We start from the raw sequence: 18038 nt of genomic DNA, 5'->3' as shown, positions 1-18038 counted from the left end.
CCTCTAGAGAAAAAAAAAAAATCATTTCATCAAAATATAACACGCACAACTGTAATGAAGATTTGAAAACTGTAGGGTCTGTGTTCAGTTTGTGTAATATTCCTTCCAAATAAAAGTTCTGCTTCTAGCATCCCTACTGTATATTCCTCTGTAAATATTACTTTCCCAAAGCAATCCCACGTCTTTTTTAGTGCAAATAATCTTCTTTTAAAAAGACATTGCTGAGTAACATATATGTACATTTACTTTTCTAAGCTCTCCATTGTTTATAATACTCTCTTTGAAGCTTAAAATAAAACTTCCTCCTCTATTGATTTTGTTTCCCTTGAATTATGACTTTTGTCCCTGGATTTTGTTTTGTATTTCCTAATGAACCATGACATTAACCAAGAATTATCTTAATTTTTCTCTTTTACTTTCCCTTCTCCATTCATTGGACTGCAGAAAATGGTCCTGTTGCTTGCTGTAGTGAAGATAGGCAGGAAATAAAAAAGTGTTTGTGTATAGGACTCATTATAAGAGTGTTTTCTATCATTTGGTGATAATAGCGGATCTTCCTAAATGTGTTTGTATTTTAACAGCCTTCTTCATGAGATTAGTAGAGTTGCATTAAGGTAGTTTGGAGTCAAAGGTGGAGTCTAAGCTATATGATAGCTGTTTGCATAGATTTAGTGACACTGCCTTAAAGAGTCCCTACCTGTGCAGTTTCCAGTCCAGCCACTGGAGTAACTGGAAGCTGTGGTTCCCTTTGCATTTCACAGTGCTGGCATGAACCTTCCCTCTCCCCTTACATGTATTAGATTAATGATATGGCTGTATAGAATGAAAAGAGAAAGAGGAAATACTGTTTTAGATTAGATGCTATCTTTTTAGGAAACTCTGTGTGTGACCTCTTCCCTAATGTGTTATTTTTTATAAAGCTCTGTTATACAGATGGGCTCCTACCTGCCTGATTCTTAACATCTGTGTGACAGACTGTGTGTCTTTGTGGCAGATAAATAACTATTAACAGGGAGGGGGGGAGGGAGGGAGGAAGGACGGAAGGAAGCTGCTTGTAGCATCAGTGCACTAGGCCATCTCCCATTCTAACATCCATTGTCATTTTTCATTGTCCTTAATGTGATGGTGCACAGTGCAGAGTGAGACATTTTTGCTAAGGTAGCCAGCTAAGGTAGCCATGTTGAAACTTGCCTTTATGGATGTCTGTCAACACCTGGTTTAGATGAATGGGATCCGTCCCACCACAGCAGAGCTGTTGTTCTAGGCTGTCAGATTCCAAGGAATGTCTCTACATAAGTCTTATTACTTTGAATATTTTTGTGCTTTTTTATTTTTATTTTCTTTTTTTTTTTTTTTTTTTAGAATTTCTATTTTTTAATAGAAATAGGCCTGGAATTAGAAATGGAATTAATGGAATTAATTCCATAGGCCTGGAATTAGAAATGTTAAAGAAAAAAACCTAGTTTTGCAGAGATTATCTGAACAGATAAGCTCCTGAACATATTTATGCTGACATAAATAGATCTTATTTTACTGCTTGGAGAATGGCTCTTGCCAGTGAGAATGAGGGACGGCAGCAGGAGGGCCTAAAAGTGTCTTTCAGCATTGCAGCAATTAATGGGTGCCCCCAAAGCTGTGTTTCCCTGGACTGAGACTGAGCTGAAGGCTGGCAAGGAACAATCCTGTTTTCTCTGGGTGGAGTGAAAACAGCATTAGCTAATTTGCTTTGGCCTGAACTAGAATATTGCACTGCTTTAAGATTTATTCCAAATTTTTGCCTGCAATCAGAAAAAAAATCTGATTACATTTGCATCTTGGATTTGTGAGCCCTACTTGTATTTAAATCCATCAGCCTATAGATGATAAAGAAATCCCATAACACTTTCTCTCTAAACTCAAGCTTTTAATTCTCATTAGCAATGGCATAGACTTCTCTGTACCCCATCCCGTTCCTGGTGTTGAATATGGATGAGTAAGACCTCAGCTACATAAGGCATGCATAGCAGAGCACATAAGCAATGACTACTGCCCTTAGCTTTGGCTGGGTGTGTCTAAATTGTGGCTTGATGTTTTTAAGACCTTCATTATCCCTTGGAAATTGTTGTATAAAGATTGTATTGTTTGCTGCACTAAAGCTGGACATTTGCCACAGTTAAGCCCTAACTTTGATTTTAATGACATAATATGAAAACCATCCATCTGTGGCACCTCACCAGTATGTTTTGAAGACCTAACTACATTGTCTGCTCTTTCAATGAATGCTCTTGCCGTGTGTGTTAGAAACTTCTACTATCACATCTGTCATTTCATGATGTTTTGTCTTTGCAGCCTGTAACTCTTCATGATTCCATGGGGGATGGATCATGGTGGGAGAAGGATGGCATTTACCTTCATGAAAGCACAGATTTCTGGAGCACAGTGCTGTGGCTAGTTTTGCCATCCATAATTAGAAACAGGTTTGCTTAATGTTGCCTGAGGCAGCTGTGGTAACTTTAAATGATCTACAAGCCAACCATGGCACTGCTAAGGAAAAGGCAACATGATTTAAACACTGAAGCTGGGCAGTGGGCTGAAGCTCTTGGAATTTCTGCTGCCTGCCTGAGAGAGCTTGCAGCAGGTACTTATTGTTTTGGCAACTCAGCTGATGGATGATACCTCTTGAGTAGGAACAGACACGGCCTCCCTTCAATGTCTTAAAACTGAGTGGTTTGGGATGTTTTGGAGTGGGGTTTATTTTCTCAGTGCTGCTCAGCTTCCACAACCAATTCTCAGTAATACCTAGTTTATATCTAGGTTTGCATAGGTGTTAAGAGTAATTTTTTTTATTTGGACTGAAGCCTCTTTCCATTGCATTTCTTCAGTCTTTGCTATTAAGTATCCTCATGTCAGTAACTTCATTGTGGACTGCAGCAAGTGAATGAAGATGACCAAATTTTTGGATACAGTCTCCTTTTTTGAAACAGAAAATAGATTTTAAGTAATACTGGAGACAGTTTTGTCAAACATTGCTGCAGACTTAGCTTGCTATTTTGTATTTCTTTCTGCAGCCAAAAGCCATTAAATTCTTCATATGATGATTTCAAGAATCAGTATTGAGGCAAACTCCCCAAGGTAAGAAGAAGTCATTGGAAGGGAAGTAGTGGAAAGCCGTCCTGTCACTAAAGGGTATTTTTATTTTAGTGTTAACAAGTGTGACATAGCTTTCAAATTCATGTAGCACTTCATGCAGTAGAGTTTGCATGGAATGGTTTTAAGTCTATATTGGAAAAATTAGTTTTCCCCTGTTGGTAAAAATCATAGCTGCTTCACATCAGTGCTCTCCTGGGAGTGGCTTAAATATGTTAAACAACACTAAAGTCTTTCAGCCCTTTCCCTAGGCTCAACAACCGGTGTTACAGTACAGTGAATTCTGGGTCAGAAGTCTCATCCATTGCTGAAATATCTAGACTTTGGATTCTTAAGGAGAAGGTTCCAGGACTTCTCTGATTCTTCTATACTGACTGTGTCTCTGTATGGATCCATCAGCCTAGGGGCTTAGGATAGTTTTGAACTATCCACAGACTCTCTTTATTTGTTGTCATACTGTTCAAGCATGCAGATGGTCCAGAATTGTGTATTCCTTAATCTGGAGAAAAGGACCTTCCTCGGCTTAGTTGGGGACTTCATTTCCCTTGCAGCCTCTTCATTAACTTCCTCTCCAAGACCCTTTCCTGACTTTCCTCTCCATTAAGGCTGAGATTTTACAAGTACTTAGTGAGCTGAAAGAACAGAGGTGAATTTCCTAAGGACATCCACAGCCACTGTATTCCTCTATGACTGTTTACATATTTACAGGTCTGGCAATATGTGAAGAAGAATTAGTCCCCATTAGGCTCAGTGCAGCTATCACTGAGAATTGCCAGGCATCTTGTGGGTGGTGGGATCCCACCTAACAAGTGAACATTGCAGGTGATGAACACCCTCAACAAAAGTGTTAAAAGTGAAAGGATTTGGGGTACCCAGAGCTTGGTCAGATCAATCTATAGGAGAGGATTTCCCAACTTCCTGGCCATTAACAGAGCACTGGGCAATAGTCCTGCTGACCAATGGAGCAGCCAGTTAAAAGCAGGGTCAGAAGAGTCAGAGATTGTTGTAATACTGTAGAAGATAATTTTCTTTAGTGAAATGCAATAATATTCTACTTTTGTATATGTTTTGTTAAATTATTCCTTTGGTGTTGAAAAATAGCAAGACTAGTGAACTGTTTAATGAGGGACATTAGTGTCCACTGCCATGGAACTAGCTGATTTCTTGTTTGGTCTGACAAAGTATTTAGCTGCTATGAGTTATTGGTTGTGTAGGTTAAAGCAGCACTACTCACTTGTTACAGGTGAAGAAATGGCCAGGACTTTGACTTGACTAATCTGGGGTGGAAGGTCTGGTGAGCTGTAAGAAAAGAGATCATGGATTTTAATCAGGTGGTCTTCCACTGAAAAAAAAATCCTACTTTTTTAATCTCTGTCAGCATTTTGTAGGACATTTACTCAAAAAAGCCATTGAAACAACTGAACTGAAAAAAACCATGGTGAGGATAAAAGATTTTGGTTTGATTTGAAATGAAACACAATCTCTCCTCAATGAAATGACCCTTTCCCACTGCCAACTGTGCACAGGCTTGAATGAAACATTTCATTTGTGACTATTTTTTTCTCTTTCTTAAAAACAATTCCCTTGAGTTCACTTTTGAAGCAAGGTACTGCTCCAAAATGAAAGTCCAACTTCTTATTTGTGAGACACTGGTACAAAATGTCTCAACCTTTCTGAAAATCAGTTTTTTTGCCCTGCCACCTCTTAATCCTTTCTTCCCTCCCACTTACTTTTGACTGAAACTACTTTGTTCAAATTCACTCCTTCACTCAGATGTTTAGATCACCTTGAAACTGCATTTTTTAGAGAGTAAACAAAGTCATTTTACTCCCTCCTACCATGCTCATACTGATGCTCTTCAGCATGTGGTTATAGCACTTATTTCCCTCTAGATATTGATGTTGCTGGGAGTTTGGTGGGGAAGCGAAAACTGGCTGTCTTGTTGATGAAATCTCTATTGACACTTTAAAATTCCCAACCAAACAGGGGCTTTCACTGACAGAGAAGGGAAAAAAAAAATCAGTGTTTTCCAGCTTCTGGCACTGCATTACAAACAATGGAGAGTGTGCCTGTTTGGCAGCTGAAAGGGATTCCTTAACTCAACAAGAGACTGAAGTAACTTGCTTCAAATTGGTCTTGTTTGTGTTGAGTGAAGCAGTTCTACTTATGTCTGAATATACAGGCACGTTAACAGTGTAAATTATGCTTCTGTGAGAAAGACGGACTCTTGCATTTTCAGTATGTTCACATCAGTTATCAGACATTTACCCATCATGAGCTGAATATCTTTACCTAGATGGAAGGTGGTTGCCTCATGTCAGAGCAATGAGGTCACTGTCTATGCAATGTCATGGTGTCTTCTGCATAGTTAAGTGTCTTTAATATTAAAATAACATTTAAATAATTTCTCTGGAGTTTGCCATTTGGTTTGAAATTTCTGGAAATGTGCTGGCAGGGAATTACTCTAGAGTAGTTCCTTAATCTTTCTAGAAAGTTAGTCCAGAGATTAGTCATGCTCTCTCCTTTTCCCCTTTCCCCAAATTAATCAGCTTACCCTGTTTCCAAATGACAGTTGTGGGTATGAGATGTCTGTTCCGTGACTCATGGGTGAAATCACCTCTGAAGGTCTCCCCACAGTCCTTGATGCTTGAGGAGGACCACAGTGGAGCAGTGGGGTTGTCTTGGTGCTCTCTGAACTGACTGGGTGAGCATGGCCTGCTTTTAGTGAAGAGGTGTCCATGTCATGACGCATCACCTTCGTCACGCTCTCCTGCATAATCCCAGCGGAGAAGCCCCCGTGGGAGTGCTCTGGGGAAGTGATGTGTCCCATCCACTGCTCATCCACTGCTCATCACTGTCCTGAGCCACTGGCTCAGGTTAGACCCCCTTTGTTGGGTCAGTATGGAAACTCTGGAATCTTTTCAAATGCTGCCTTGATACCATGAGCAGCTCTGGGCAGTGATGGGCATCCCTGCAGGTGTGCTGCCATCTGTGGCTGTGTTAGCAGGGCAGTTTAACACGAGAGCTACTGGGGAGGGACCAGGTATTTGCACAGCAAATGTGGGTTCAAGCAGGTAGCCGAGTCCTTGTTCGTGTTAAAGAGAGGGGAGGAGGGGCAGTGCTGATATCTTGTTTTATGGGGGGATTTAACAAAGGCACTGTGCTTGCAGAAGGCTATTCAGGCTGCCATTTCCCTAGCATTTTAAATACCACCCCACTCCTCTCATTACAGCTGGGGATTTTGGCTCTCCCAGGGGGGAGGAGATGTTCTAAATGGGCTGCCAGGGAGGTGGATTTAATGCACTAGGAAGAGCTGGCTTCACCAAGTTAAAAAGCAAAACAAAACCCAATCCTCCATTCCTATTTTTAGTGTTTATGACCAAGTATTTTTGCTTGGTTGCTCAATTTGAAAGGGTTTAGTGAGCCTGCCAGTTGATTGAAAGCTCTGTGGTGTGTGAGCTGGCCTGGCTGGGGAGCCTGCAGTGCATAGCGACGAGGTCGGAGCTGTGCCGGAGGTTTTTTTCCACTGCAGTTTGTTGAAGGGTAACGAAAATGTCCCCGGGGCAAAGGGGATGTTGGCTTTCCAGGTTGTGGTGATTCATCTTGCCTGGATAAGCAGTCTTTCTCCCACTCCTGCATTTCCATCTCCATCTATCTCACCCCCACTTCACTGTGCAACCAAATGCAAAGCCAGCCCCTCTCCACGCAGGGGTTTTGCTGGGGGTCTCCGGCAGCAACCCGGGTGAGCTGCACCGCCTGGGCAGCATTAGCATTCAGTGCCTGTCCTCCTGCCCAGTTCATGTTCTATAAATGGGTTTATTCTCGTTATTAGGAGCGATGTCCCCGGCATATGGAGTCCGTGCGGTGCCTGCAGGCAGGTTTCCTTCCTGTTGGTGTTGGTAAGCAGCCCAAGTGCCTCCTGGCAATTAGCAGATCGTTACCCATAATGCAGCACACAGCGATGCAGCCTGGTGGTTTTTCTGGAGGTCACTCTGACCTAATTCACCCCCAGGAATTGTACAGCGCTGGCATGACTTACCAGTGCATTAACAAGCTGATGCTTCAGTACAAGGTTATTTGAGTGCTCCCACATTATTTTTCTTAGGCAAGAACTAGCCATTTTGTCTAGTGGCCAACAGTGGTTAATAGGGGCTAGTCTGGAAGAAGAGGGAGCCGAGTGCTGTCTGGTTTTGAGATGAGCCATTGGGGCATGTGGCACCTCCTTTGGCTCTAAAGCTGGGCACTGTTTCTGGCACCCCAGGCTGCAAACGTGCAGGGCTCAGTTTGCCACCTCGGTTCTGTGTTACCACAGTGTGTTTGCAATGGAAAGAGCTGCCTGTATCAGGTGTGTCTGAGTCCCACGGCTCCGCTTCAGAGGGGAAGACAGAGGGATGGGCCTGTGCCCCAGATCTGCTCCAGTCCAAACCTCTGGGAGATATGAAATGCAGGTGCAGATTTCAGCCTGTCCCAGGCAGTTTTGGAAGGGCAGGTGTGCCTGGCTGGAGTGGGACAGCAGCAGCAGAAACCCTCACAGGGCTCATCCTCCCTCTGGCAAACCTGAGCACAGGGCAGAGGGCCTGTCTGCGGGATCACCGGCCCAAATCAGGGTGTTCTCCCAGGGCAATGATTTGTGTGCACCAAAGTTAATTGTTGGCAGTTTTTAGTGACTTTTAAAATCTCTAATTTATTTTCATTTCTCCTTGCTAACATGCGTGTGGCTGGATTGTGCATGCTGAGGAAGTGGCGTACTCAGGGAGAGGCACACACAAACCTGTTGCAGTAAAACTGTTTTAAAACATTTCTCAAGGAGTTTTCCTGTAAGGTATGGGGCATCTGCTACCACGGGGATGGTCTGTGGGAGTGATTTGACTGACAAACCATTAGGAAGCCCAGAATAACTCACTCCTGGCTTGTCCCTTTACATGCTCCAGAGGACACCCCTGAATCCCACCCAGCTCCTCCTGCCACCCTGTGCCAGACAGAGTGACACTGCCTTGTCCACAGCTGATCTCCATGGGTGCATGTGGGTCTGTGCATACACATTTGTGCACACTTCATTTTGTTTATGCACATGAATAGCCTGAGCCAAGCTTTGCTCTTCATATACCCTCTGTTACCCAGCCCAGCTGATGCTCTTGATACTTAAAATGATTTCAGAGGACATTATGCAGCATTGTAGAGTCAAAGCTGTGCATGAGTAAAGCTGGTGAGTGGACTTTCCTCAGGCAGTGAAATTTTCTGGAGAGTGCTTGGAGATGAGGGCTCTTTTGGCAGGAGCTTACTCCTTTGCTCCCCATGCCCTTTGGTGTTTTCATGGCTAAAGAAACAGCAGGGCAGTGCAGGAGAGTGAGCTGCAAGTGCTACCTGCCTCACTCCACCATTTTATAACTTCCCCAAGATCCTTGGCCTTGCTTTCAAACACAGGTCTGTCCTGCTTTCTCCAATTACACCTGCCAAACTGCAGCTGGGGCTGAACCGCTACCATTTGCACAGGGGTTTTATTTGTCCCTTGGGCGAACAATTAAAGTGAGCTCTCTTGTATCAGTGCCAAATATTTGAGCAATTGCTTGTAATTTACATAAGTTCTTCCACTGGAACTGGCAGTACTGAAAAGCAAACCACCACCTCCGGAGTGCAGCTGGCCACCAGTCCTGGTGCTAATGCAGCAGAGTGCCCCTTCTCTTTTTGTGGACTCAGTTTCAGCTCTGTCCATGCTGGCCAGAACAACTGCAGGGCCAGAAAATGAAATAATAGGAACTATATGCTCTTCTACAGCTGAGTGGTTTCAGAGATCCATCAATTATTAAAGGCATTAATTCTTCCACAATTACTGGCACATTGTGACATACTAGAATAGAGGAGAGTTGGTCTCTGACCAAATCAGACTGACCAGACTATTCAGTGAAACCACTGAGTCCTTTTGGACTCACTTCTTTAGCAGAGTTGGCAGTGCTGGAACACTCTGGGAGAAACAGCTAGGTTTTCTCACTTCAGCCAGGACACAGAAATTCACAGTGGTGATATTTCCTGTCCTGTCTTATAATAATAAACCCCAATGTGGTGCCTATGAGACTTTCTTTTGTTTGTTTGTATGTTTTTCTTAAGAAGCTGGATTCAGTAGAGCCCTGTACTGAAGGGGGTGACACAAGAGCTCTTCACCTGCATCTTCCAACATCTGCCCCTGTCCTGGCTGCCAGGAAAGCTGTTATATTTTTCTATAATGAAATACTCCTGCTTCTCCATATCACAGAGATAGTGTGGCAGGTGGTGCTTTGGATCCTCACCCCATGAACACTTTTGAAGGCTTCTGTTCATGAGTACCTCCATTTGAGCAGGCAGGCATATATCTCTACACTGTAACACCTTCACATTGCAAGATGGGAAGGGCCAGGAAAATGCCAAGAGCTCCCCAACCTCATCCCTTAGGAATGTTTGGTCTTCTTCTGAGAGTTGCAGCTTCTTGAGGCCTGGGATTCTGAGCTGAGCCCTGGGATTCTGAGCCAAGCCCTTCAGTGTGCTTGGATAGTCTGAGTTTTTAAGGGCCTTTTTTAAAATCTGACTGTTGTTGACACTGTATATCTGTAAATAAGCCTTCTTAGACAGACAAATGAAGTGTATCTTTTTAAATCATAATAATAAAATTATATCAGATAATATATTATATATATTATATTAGATGTATTAGATATATTAGATATTATATATTATTATATTAGATATATTATATATATTATATTAGAATTACAAGTTTCCCTTTTGTACAGGTAATGGTAATAATGGTCTAATGATGGCATTGGCCACAACAAACCTTATTCAATCTTAGCAGGAGGAAATTATGCATTTTCTTTGCATGTAAACTTCCATTATTTGGATGGGGCTCCTGTGACATAGGTCATTATATCTGTAATATGTATTTATAGTTGTTTAAAGACCTGAAAGTTTATGGAATAAATCTGATACAATATAGCCAGGAGGCCTGTGAGTTTTCATCACGCTATTGATTAAAAAGCCCACCACTACGCTGCAAAGATAATGGAAAGAATTGAAAACTGGGTAAAAATTCCTTTTATTCTGTATAAATAATCTCACATTTGTTTTTTTTAAAAAAAGAGTATTTGCTTATTTTTTTTCCTCAAGATAATCTCTGCCTTTGTTTGAAAAAGGTTATTGATTGGATTGTTAACTTAAATAGTCTGTGGCGAGTGTGACAGAGCACATGGCTGCAATTAATCTTGCAATGCAGAATCCATTATTGAAAAAGCACTAATGAGCCATTCTAAGGCCTTCACTGGTCACAGAGCGACTGGAAGCAGCAGATTGCTCCTGCCCTTTAATGTCAGTTTTGGTCTTTAGTGTTACACAGCCAGTGTAAGCAGAAGAGATTTTTAGATGTTTTTAGGGTATTTATGTTAAAATTATCCTTCCCATCAGCCTGCAATTGTACCAGGTGCAGGATACAAAAAATGGTCTCTGAATGTGCTCACCTCCCTGCTCCTCTGACCAGATGTCTCGTGCACATAATATACAGTTAAAGCCAGTGGCATGTGAAACACTGATGTCACTATAAAATATGGTCTCAGTCTCAAAGTTGAGATCCAGAGGAGAGTTTTGACAAAAATGAGGAAGCTTTCAAACCTGATCTACACTTTAAAATATTGTTTTAAGACAAAGGGATGAGCTGTTGAAAATCTCACTGCAAGTTTTATTGTCTCTGTCTGTTGTTTATAGCCATTGCAGCATAGCAGAAGTTTAGGTAGAGAATAGTTATGGTAGATTAGAAACCGTCAGTGTTAACATATTGTCTTCTCCTTCAACAGAACTGCTCCCAGGGTGTATTTTAGAGGTCTGTCTATTGACTTTAGTGACACCATAAATATGTGTTACTTCCTCCCCCTATTAGATCTGCAGAGCTGATACAGACTTGTGAGAGTGATCCAGGTTTCCCAGGGTGGAGCCACCACCTGAATTATTAACTGAGTTTCAGCTGCAGACTCTGCTGCACACCTCAGCCACAGCAAATGCTGCTGATCACACAATTAGGTGAAATAAGACTGTTTCTCCACTTTAAACACATAGCAAGAAGACTTCCAGCTCTCTGGCTTGTGTGCTACCGCAGTATCCGTAACTTGAATCATGTTTTGAACTGCTTTGTGTGTAAAAGAAAATTGTGGCCTGAACTAGCCTTTTTATGTTTAAGGAAAAAAGAAAGGGAATTTGAATCTACCTGTAGTAGCTTGCCACATGCAGCTACAGGACTTTGTGTTCAGGTATTCTGACACAGAAGGAATGTCAAGAACTTCTGTGATATGGAGCAGGAATTGTGTTCACTAACACTGCCTCAGGAAGTCTTGGATGTGTGAATTTTCTCATAGCATGTAAAACACTAGGTTTTGAACAAAAGTAGCAGGAAAAGAAAGAGATTGTGAAGAAGGAGAAAACAGGGAGGAAAGGAAAAAGAATTTTGATATTTTGAGTATCTAGTGGCATGCTTGCCATATACTACAGTGCCTCACCATGCTGATAGCATAAGTAAAAATAGTCTTTCCAATGACATTAAGTTGGGGTCATGGTACCACAAGGAATGTTTCTTAATGTGAAAGAGCATCTGACTTAGAGGCTGAAGAAAGACATTCTTTTTGCCTTACACATGGTATAAGCCCTGAGCTAGCAGAGAGCAACCTTCAGCTATGCAGACTTGACTCTTGTAGTCACACTACTTGGAGAGAGAGCCTAATCAAGTGAACGAATTGGTATGTTCTTGCAAAATATTTCTGCTTTGCTATTAGAAAGAAACCACTGTGGGCCTCACTCTATTCCTAATTTTTCTAAGGAATCCTCAGCCCACAAGAAACCATTACTTTTAGGCTTGTGGTAGGTGTGGTTCTTACGAAGTGCTCTGCAATATAGGTAGGATGTATCACTTCAAGGATGAAGCACCGCTGATGTGAGATACCACACAGGAAACCTGCAGAGGTGTTTTTGAGGCAAACGAGAAACAAAACAGTCAAGACTGATAACTGGAACAGAGCAGGAATAGCTATGAAGGGACAGAGATAAAGCAGTGAACAGGACCTGACCCTCATGTTGTGTTAGAAAGGGAGGGTCCTCAGCTGGAGTCTCTGCAATGAGCAATGTGCATGCACAGGCAAGTGAGCATGTGAAGATATGCATGCGTTTAGCTGGGATTTATTTCCATAAGTTTGATTCCATTCTTTCTGTTTCTTTTCAAATGTGACTGAAGCTTTTTAACTCTCTGATATAGTTACCTCCCTATATAAGTTGTTTTCTGTGATATATTCCAGCACTGTACAACATTTCTGGAAGCAACTCTCTGCTGTTGGGATTAATTCCTCCCTAATGTGTAGCATGGCACATTTGTTCTATTTACTGGTGTTGGAATAAGGTTTGCATTCAATGTAAATCAGATCTGGAGGAACATTTCAGTGTCATGTCAGGTTCTGCTAGTTTGGTAGTATCAGAAAGTATATGTGGTCCTCTCAGCAAGAAAAGGTATCTTGTTGCATCTCCTTCTGCTTAGTTGCAGTTTCAAGGTCCTCAGAACTTCAGTTGGTCCACTGTAAATCAGTGGACTCTGAAGTAAAAACTCTCAGTGGGCTCTCAGTAAAAACTGTCACTTGTTTTGTGCTGACTTTCAAGGGCTTCAAAACCCTGTGATCTTCTTAGCCCATCTGAGCTCATCAGTATTTTCAAGATGTTTCTTTATTCAAAGGCTTAAGAGTGATATGAGCAATTTCATTGATCCCTCCTTCTCTAAATAGCTCCTTTCTTTTCTATTCAATTTCTTTAATAATTATGCATATACATTTCTTTGCTGGACAGACTTAGTTGTTGTATCGCAACTGTGCAACTATAACTGGAGAACAAAAATTCTTATTACAGAATTTGATGGTATCATGGACACATCCCCTACAGTATTACTTCCTTATCCAGCAATTCTCAGTGACTGTTTGCTTCACTAGCTGGAAAATACAGAAACCTTTTGCAGGGTGGTGATGGGAGCTGTGATGACACAACAAAATATTAATGATAGGTCTGGTAATGAAGATGACACATCAGTACCCACATCTACCATAGACATACCTTTTTTTTTCTTATTGGAGAAACAGCCTTTCTTTCTCCATTCTTAAAAAGGCACTTAGGCTGGTGGAAGTGGAAAATATTTTTTCCAATCCATTGGTTGTAGTCTAAGAACAGCAGAATGGGTAGAGGTGAAAAACCCCATGCAACTTATGGTGCCGGTTTCTAGAAGAAGCAGGCGGCAGTGCTGGATGTGCATACCTGTGTTCTGCTTCCTACAGATGAGCAATTGACTCTCCCTGCCCTAACTATGCACATGTCTTAATGTTTAAGTGTGTCAGAGAAGGATTCTAAATATGGGGCTTTCCAAGAAGGCAGGCAGGAGCTTATTGCAGGAGACTAAGGCAATGTCTCAGCCAGGTAAGGGTGGTTTGGGAGTACTACTTTATTTCAGCGGTGTATTTGTCTTGTTTTGTTTTGCAGAAGGAACACTGATCCTACCTTTGGTTTGTTTGTTTGTTTGTATTTTCCCCTCCAGAAAGCCCATTGCTGACCCTGCTACTGTGATACCGCTGTTTTGCAAAGCTGAAGTCGACACGCATGTAGGGGCGGGGGTTGTAACTCTGGCAATTTGTCCTTCCCAATTAGATGTGACTGTTCTGCTAGCTTTCCCTTCTTTATTCCTTTCATTTAGTTCATTGTGGGAATTGGCTTGGGATTTTTTTTCCTTTCAGTTTCCTGTTTTGATCCTGGAAGGTTAGCTGTGCAATTTGGTTTCTTCTGTGCCAACCAACTTTAGTGGCAGAGCTCTTAAAAAAATTAAAAGCTATACCCTTCCATCCCGTCTTGCGTCTTCTCTGTACGCTACTGCTTCCATTTAAGCAAAGTTTACAGAATTGCTCCACCCATTTGGACACCAGGAAAGGAAGCTGTGAAATGGAGAATAACCTCATTTCTACCAGGTCCTTCGTTCCGGTCGAAACAACGCTAATTGAAACTGTAGTCCAATTTCTATTAAGACGGATGGTCTCTCTCCGAAATTGGGTTTGTTTCTGATTTCATCCTTTTTCTTGTTTTCTTGAAAAAAAATAAATCCCCACGAAAACCAACTCAAAGCCAAACCATTTTTAAGAGCTCTGAATAAAACTGCTTTGCCAATGGGGTGGAGATGACTGATTTTCTCTTGTGCCCGGCAGCGAAAGGGTTAATGCCTGCTTTCCTCTTTGGTATCTGTTAGTTGCAGCCCATGTTGTGATCAGTCCATGTCCATGTGTGTTTTGTTCCCAAATTTAATGCCAGTTAATTAACAAGCAATAAGTGAGCCTTAACAATGACCGTTGTTTCCGATCTTCCTCAGGACACCCGACCTGCCTGCAGTTCACCACAAACATGACTGAGGCTGTTAAAACCTATCAGTGGCAATGCATTGAGTGCAAATCCTGCAGCCTCTGTGGGACCTCAGAGAACGACGTGAGTCCATTTACCTTTTCCTGCAAATAAGCGTCACTGCAAGCTGCTGCCATGCCCCGCCCTTGAGAAGCATGTGGCACTGGTGTGGGTCATTGTTTTACTGCTGCTTCCATGCATCTCCAAGGAAGAGCTACCCCTGAGCACAGATGGGCTTTTCTCCCCAGTGTCCCCATTTAGCCACTGGTCTCTGCTGAAATTACCATGGGCATCATATAGGGCCACTTAAGATGCTGATATTTGTGGTTTGTGTACTTATTCAATAGAAATTAGCAGAGGGCCATGAATTCCTGTTGCAGGGAGCTTTCAGCATGATAGTCAGAAGTACATGTGAACACATGATAACCCAAGAGAGGCAAGTATGCTTCTTCTGTCCCTGATTTTCTTTACTTTCTTGGTATGATTTTTTAAACTTAATTACAAGACTTGGGAAACATGAAACAATTTGACATGGGATGGCTAAGCCTCACCTAATCACCAACTCCAGTGATTTCCAGAGCCTGCAGCTGAGCAATGTCCTCCCTGTGGGGTTTGCAGTTAAAATCTGATGCTAAGGGTCCCTGGCGGCCCGTGAGAACCTTGGAAAATTGACAGTGGGTGGAGAACTTTGGAGGTGATTAGCTAGCACTATATTCCCTACAGCAGAATAAATTTGAAGCCTGAGATTTTGTTTTTACTTTAGCATAAAAAATTCTGAACCTGGGGAGCTTAGGAATCACAGGATACTTCAGAGCAGCTTTTTCACCTGAATATATGAAAGAGCTGCAGACCACATGGTGGGGTCATGTAATTTCCATCTGTTTCACAAAAAAAAATTTACTCAGCTGAATTTTGGAAAACTGTCTAAGTCAAAGGTTTCCTCTGAAGAAATGAGATCAGCACATAGTGACACTGGAGCCCAGCAAAGCCTGTCCTCTTCTCTCAGTACAGCACATCCCTGGCATAACAGCTTTTACTCCTGCATCATGAGGCCATCTAGGACTGGAACTCCTCCACGTCTCACAGCGATTTTCTACTTAGAAACTGAGCTGTCTTGTACTGAGAGAGGCTTTCTGCGGCCTCTCAGGAATATGGTGGCTAATCACGGGTGAACAAATGTGATGCTTATAGCCTTTACATTCCCAGCAGTCTCTTAGTCTCTGTTGTTGCAGCTCTGCATTCCCAGCTGAACATTGCTGGTAACCCTACTTAAGTTTTCATCTTGGCAAGAGACTAATTTACATCATTTTCTCTCTTCTCCTCTCCTTCTCTCCCTGTTTCCCTACTGTCTCTCCAACAAACCTGCCTCAGGACCAGCTGCTCTTCTGTGATGACTGTGACCGTGGCTATCACATGTATTGCTTGAATCCACCAGTCTTTGAGCCCCCAGAAGGTAACATATGACTGAAGTCTGCTTTGAAAATCACAATAAAGTCTTTGTGGAGAAGGGAAAAAATTCAGAAAGATGTTTTGAACTATGCAACAGTAGCAAAGCAAAGGGAGGTAGCACTGGAAAGAAACAAAATTAATAGATGTGAAGCGCTAGTGTGATCTGTGGTATGCTATTCAATCTTGCCTGGTCTCCTCCTCTTCCAAAAGAGGAAAGACCTTCTTTTGTGGATCATGGGTACCTTTGGATGTCCTACATGTCACTGGTCACCTCAGTTAAGTCAGCTGAATTGAGCACCTGTGAAATGTGACTTTGGACTTCTTAAGAAGTCGAAGTCCTGGAGAGAAAGCCTCAGACAGGGAGATCTTCTGTGTAACATCTGAGTGCCTGTTGTCAGGAGACTGGATTAAAGGGAATTACCTTCCTGGCTCTATGATATGTTTCTCTTTAGGCAAGGTGAAGGTTTTGTGCTCTGTATTCCATTTGGTATGTAGTTATGACCTCTGCAGGGACTATGACTGCTTGGAGTTTGTCAGTTGGCTGTGGAGCAGAGGAACCAGTCTCTTACCACAAGAGGTTCTCTGACTAAAATCCTCAGAGAGCAGTAGAATTGGAGAAGGAGGCTTGTGAGTGTGAGTGACTGCCATTTACATGAGGGGCAGGACAAGAATAATTACAAATTAATTGTGCATTCAGGAGCTAATGTTTGTAACTTTGGTAAAAAGGAAGCTAAATCAGGAGGGGAAAATCTTGAAATGCAGCTAATAATTATCTAAAGGTTTCTGTTCCACTGGGAAGTGGTTTATTGGAAGTGTGAAAATATAAAACTCCTCATTGCAATGCACACCCCAGCAGCATTGCAGCTCATGTAGAAAGTCTATGGACACAAAAGCAAGGGTAGCAGAATTTGCTTCACAAAAGTACAGGCAATTCCAATACTAGGAATATCTCATATACTATTCAAGCCAATCTTGACATAAACTCTGAGTGCCCGGATTTTATGTAATTCCTATAAGAAGGATTTCTTCATTTGCAGGGAGTTGGAGTTGTCACTTGTGCCAGGAGCTGCTCAGAGAGAGAGCATCAGCTTTTGGCTACCAGGCCTGAGAGCTCCAGCAGTCAAGAAACACCTTGCTCCTGGTGTTGCTATACCAGCACAAAGTTCCCAGAACACAAAGACACGACCCACATCCAAATGAACGGACACTCAAATACAGGAAGAGGTATCTGTGGTGTTCACTGTCACTAATGCCAGACCTCCTGGGCTCTGCTAGGACTGTGTACTTTCCCAATGATCCGGATGAAATCTCTTCACTGCTGTGCATGGTTGCTGCTTGCCATTAACAGGCTTACATGCATTATGGAAGGGGGAGGGTTGTTGTACCAACATGGAGAAGTCAATTTTGTGTGGCCTTGTGCTTTCTGTTTAATCTTTTTTTTTTAATGAAAAAGTAGTAAGATATTTCCCAAGGAATTATTGGTGAGTAATTCAGCTGGGAGCAACACCAGGTGTTTCTCTTCACAGGCTTGACTGGAAATCTCTTTACTGCGACCACTCTGTAGATGCATGGGTGCTTAAGAGGGGTGCTCTGAGAGTTGCGTTTAGTTCAATAATTCCCAGTTCATGAACAGCATATTGTCACTAAGAGAAGCACTCATCAGAACTTTTTGGGGTGACACTTTCTCCATTGAATCAAATGCCCTGATATGGCATATCATTAGGAATCTGTTTCAAGTGTAAGGAAGAACAGTACTGATATATACACGCTCAGATGCTTAGAAATGCCTTTGGTATTCAGGATATCCAGGCACACTGTCCCACCACAATGCCAGCAATACCTTCCAGACACATAATTTCTTTCTGATCAGAAAATTCGGAGTGAAAAATCTTACGTATATGTAACTGACTTTCTGTTTGGCTCAGAAAACTGCACAAAAGAAAAATTGTCATCTTAAGTTGATCATAGGAAGTAAAAATTGTCAGCTTTCTGAGCAATCTAATGTAAGTTGCAAAAAGGAACAATTTTGGCTTAAGGTC

General features: G+C 42.2%; 1 protein-coding gene and 1 long non-coding RNA gene across 4 annotated transcripts in view; one reads left to right on the top strand and one right to left on the bottom strand.

Annotated features, from left to right (window-relative positions):
- Positions 1-17406, top strand: part of DPF3 (double PHD fingers 3) — a 154613-nt gene extending 137207 nt beyond the window's left edge. For all 3 annotated transcript variants that reach the window (XM_053980881.1, XM_053980878.1, XM_053980880.1), the window contains 3 exons: positions 14522-14634; positions 15922-16003; positions 17037-17406. In XM_053980881.1, the coding sequence (XP_053836856.1) occupies positions 14522-14634; positions 15922-16003; positions 17037-17107 (266 nt within the window). In that variant the 3' untranslated portion in view covers positions 17108-17406. The remainder of the gene's footprint in view (positions 1-14521; positions 14635-15921; positions 16004-17036) is intronic.
- On the bottom strand, positions 3625-5921 carry LOC128809153 (uncharacterized). Its single transcript, XR_008437634.1, has 3 exons — positions 5681-5921; positions 4361-4425; positions 3625-3758 (listed from the first exon to the last, which is right to left on the bottom strand). It is a non-coding gene; the product is annotated as an uncharacterized LOC128809153 (long non-coding RNA).
- Positions 17407-18038: the final 632 nt, after the last annotated feature.

Source organism: Vidua macroura, chromosome 6 (assembly GCF_024509145.1).
Source record: "Vidua macroura isolate BioBank_ID:100142 chromosome 6, ASM2450914v1, whole genome shotgun sequence".
Taxonomy (NCBI): Eukaryota; Metazoa; Chordata; class Aves; order Passeriformes; family Viduidae; genus Vidua; species Vidua macroura.
Note: the sequence above shows the minus strand (reverse complement) of the source record. Positions and strands in the feature narration are given on the sequence as shown.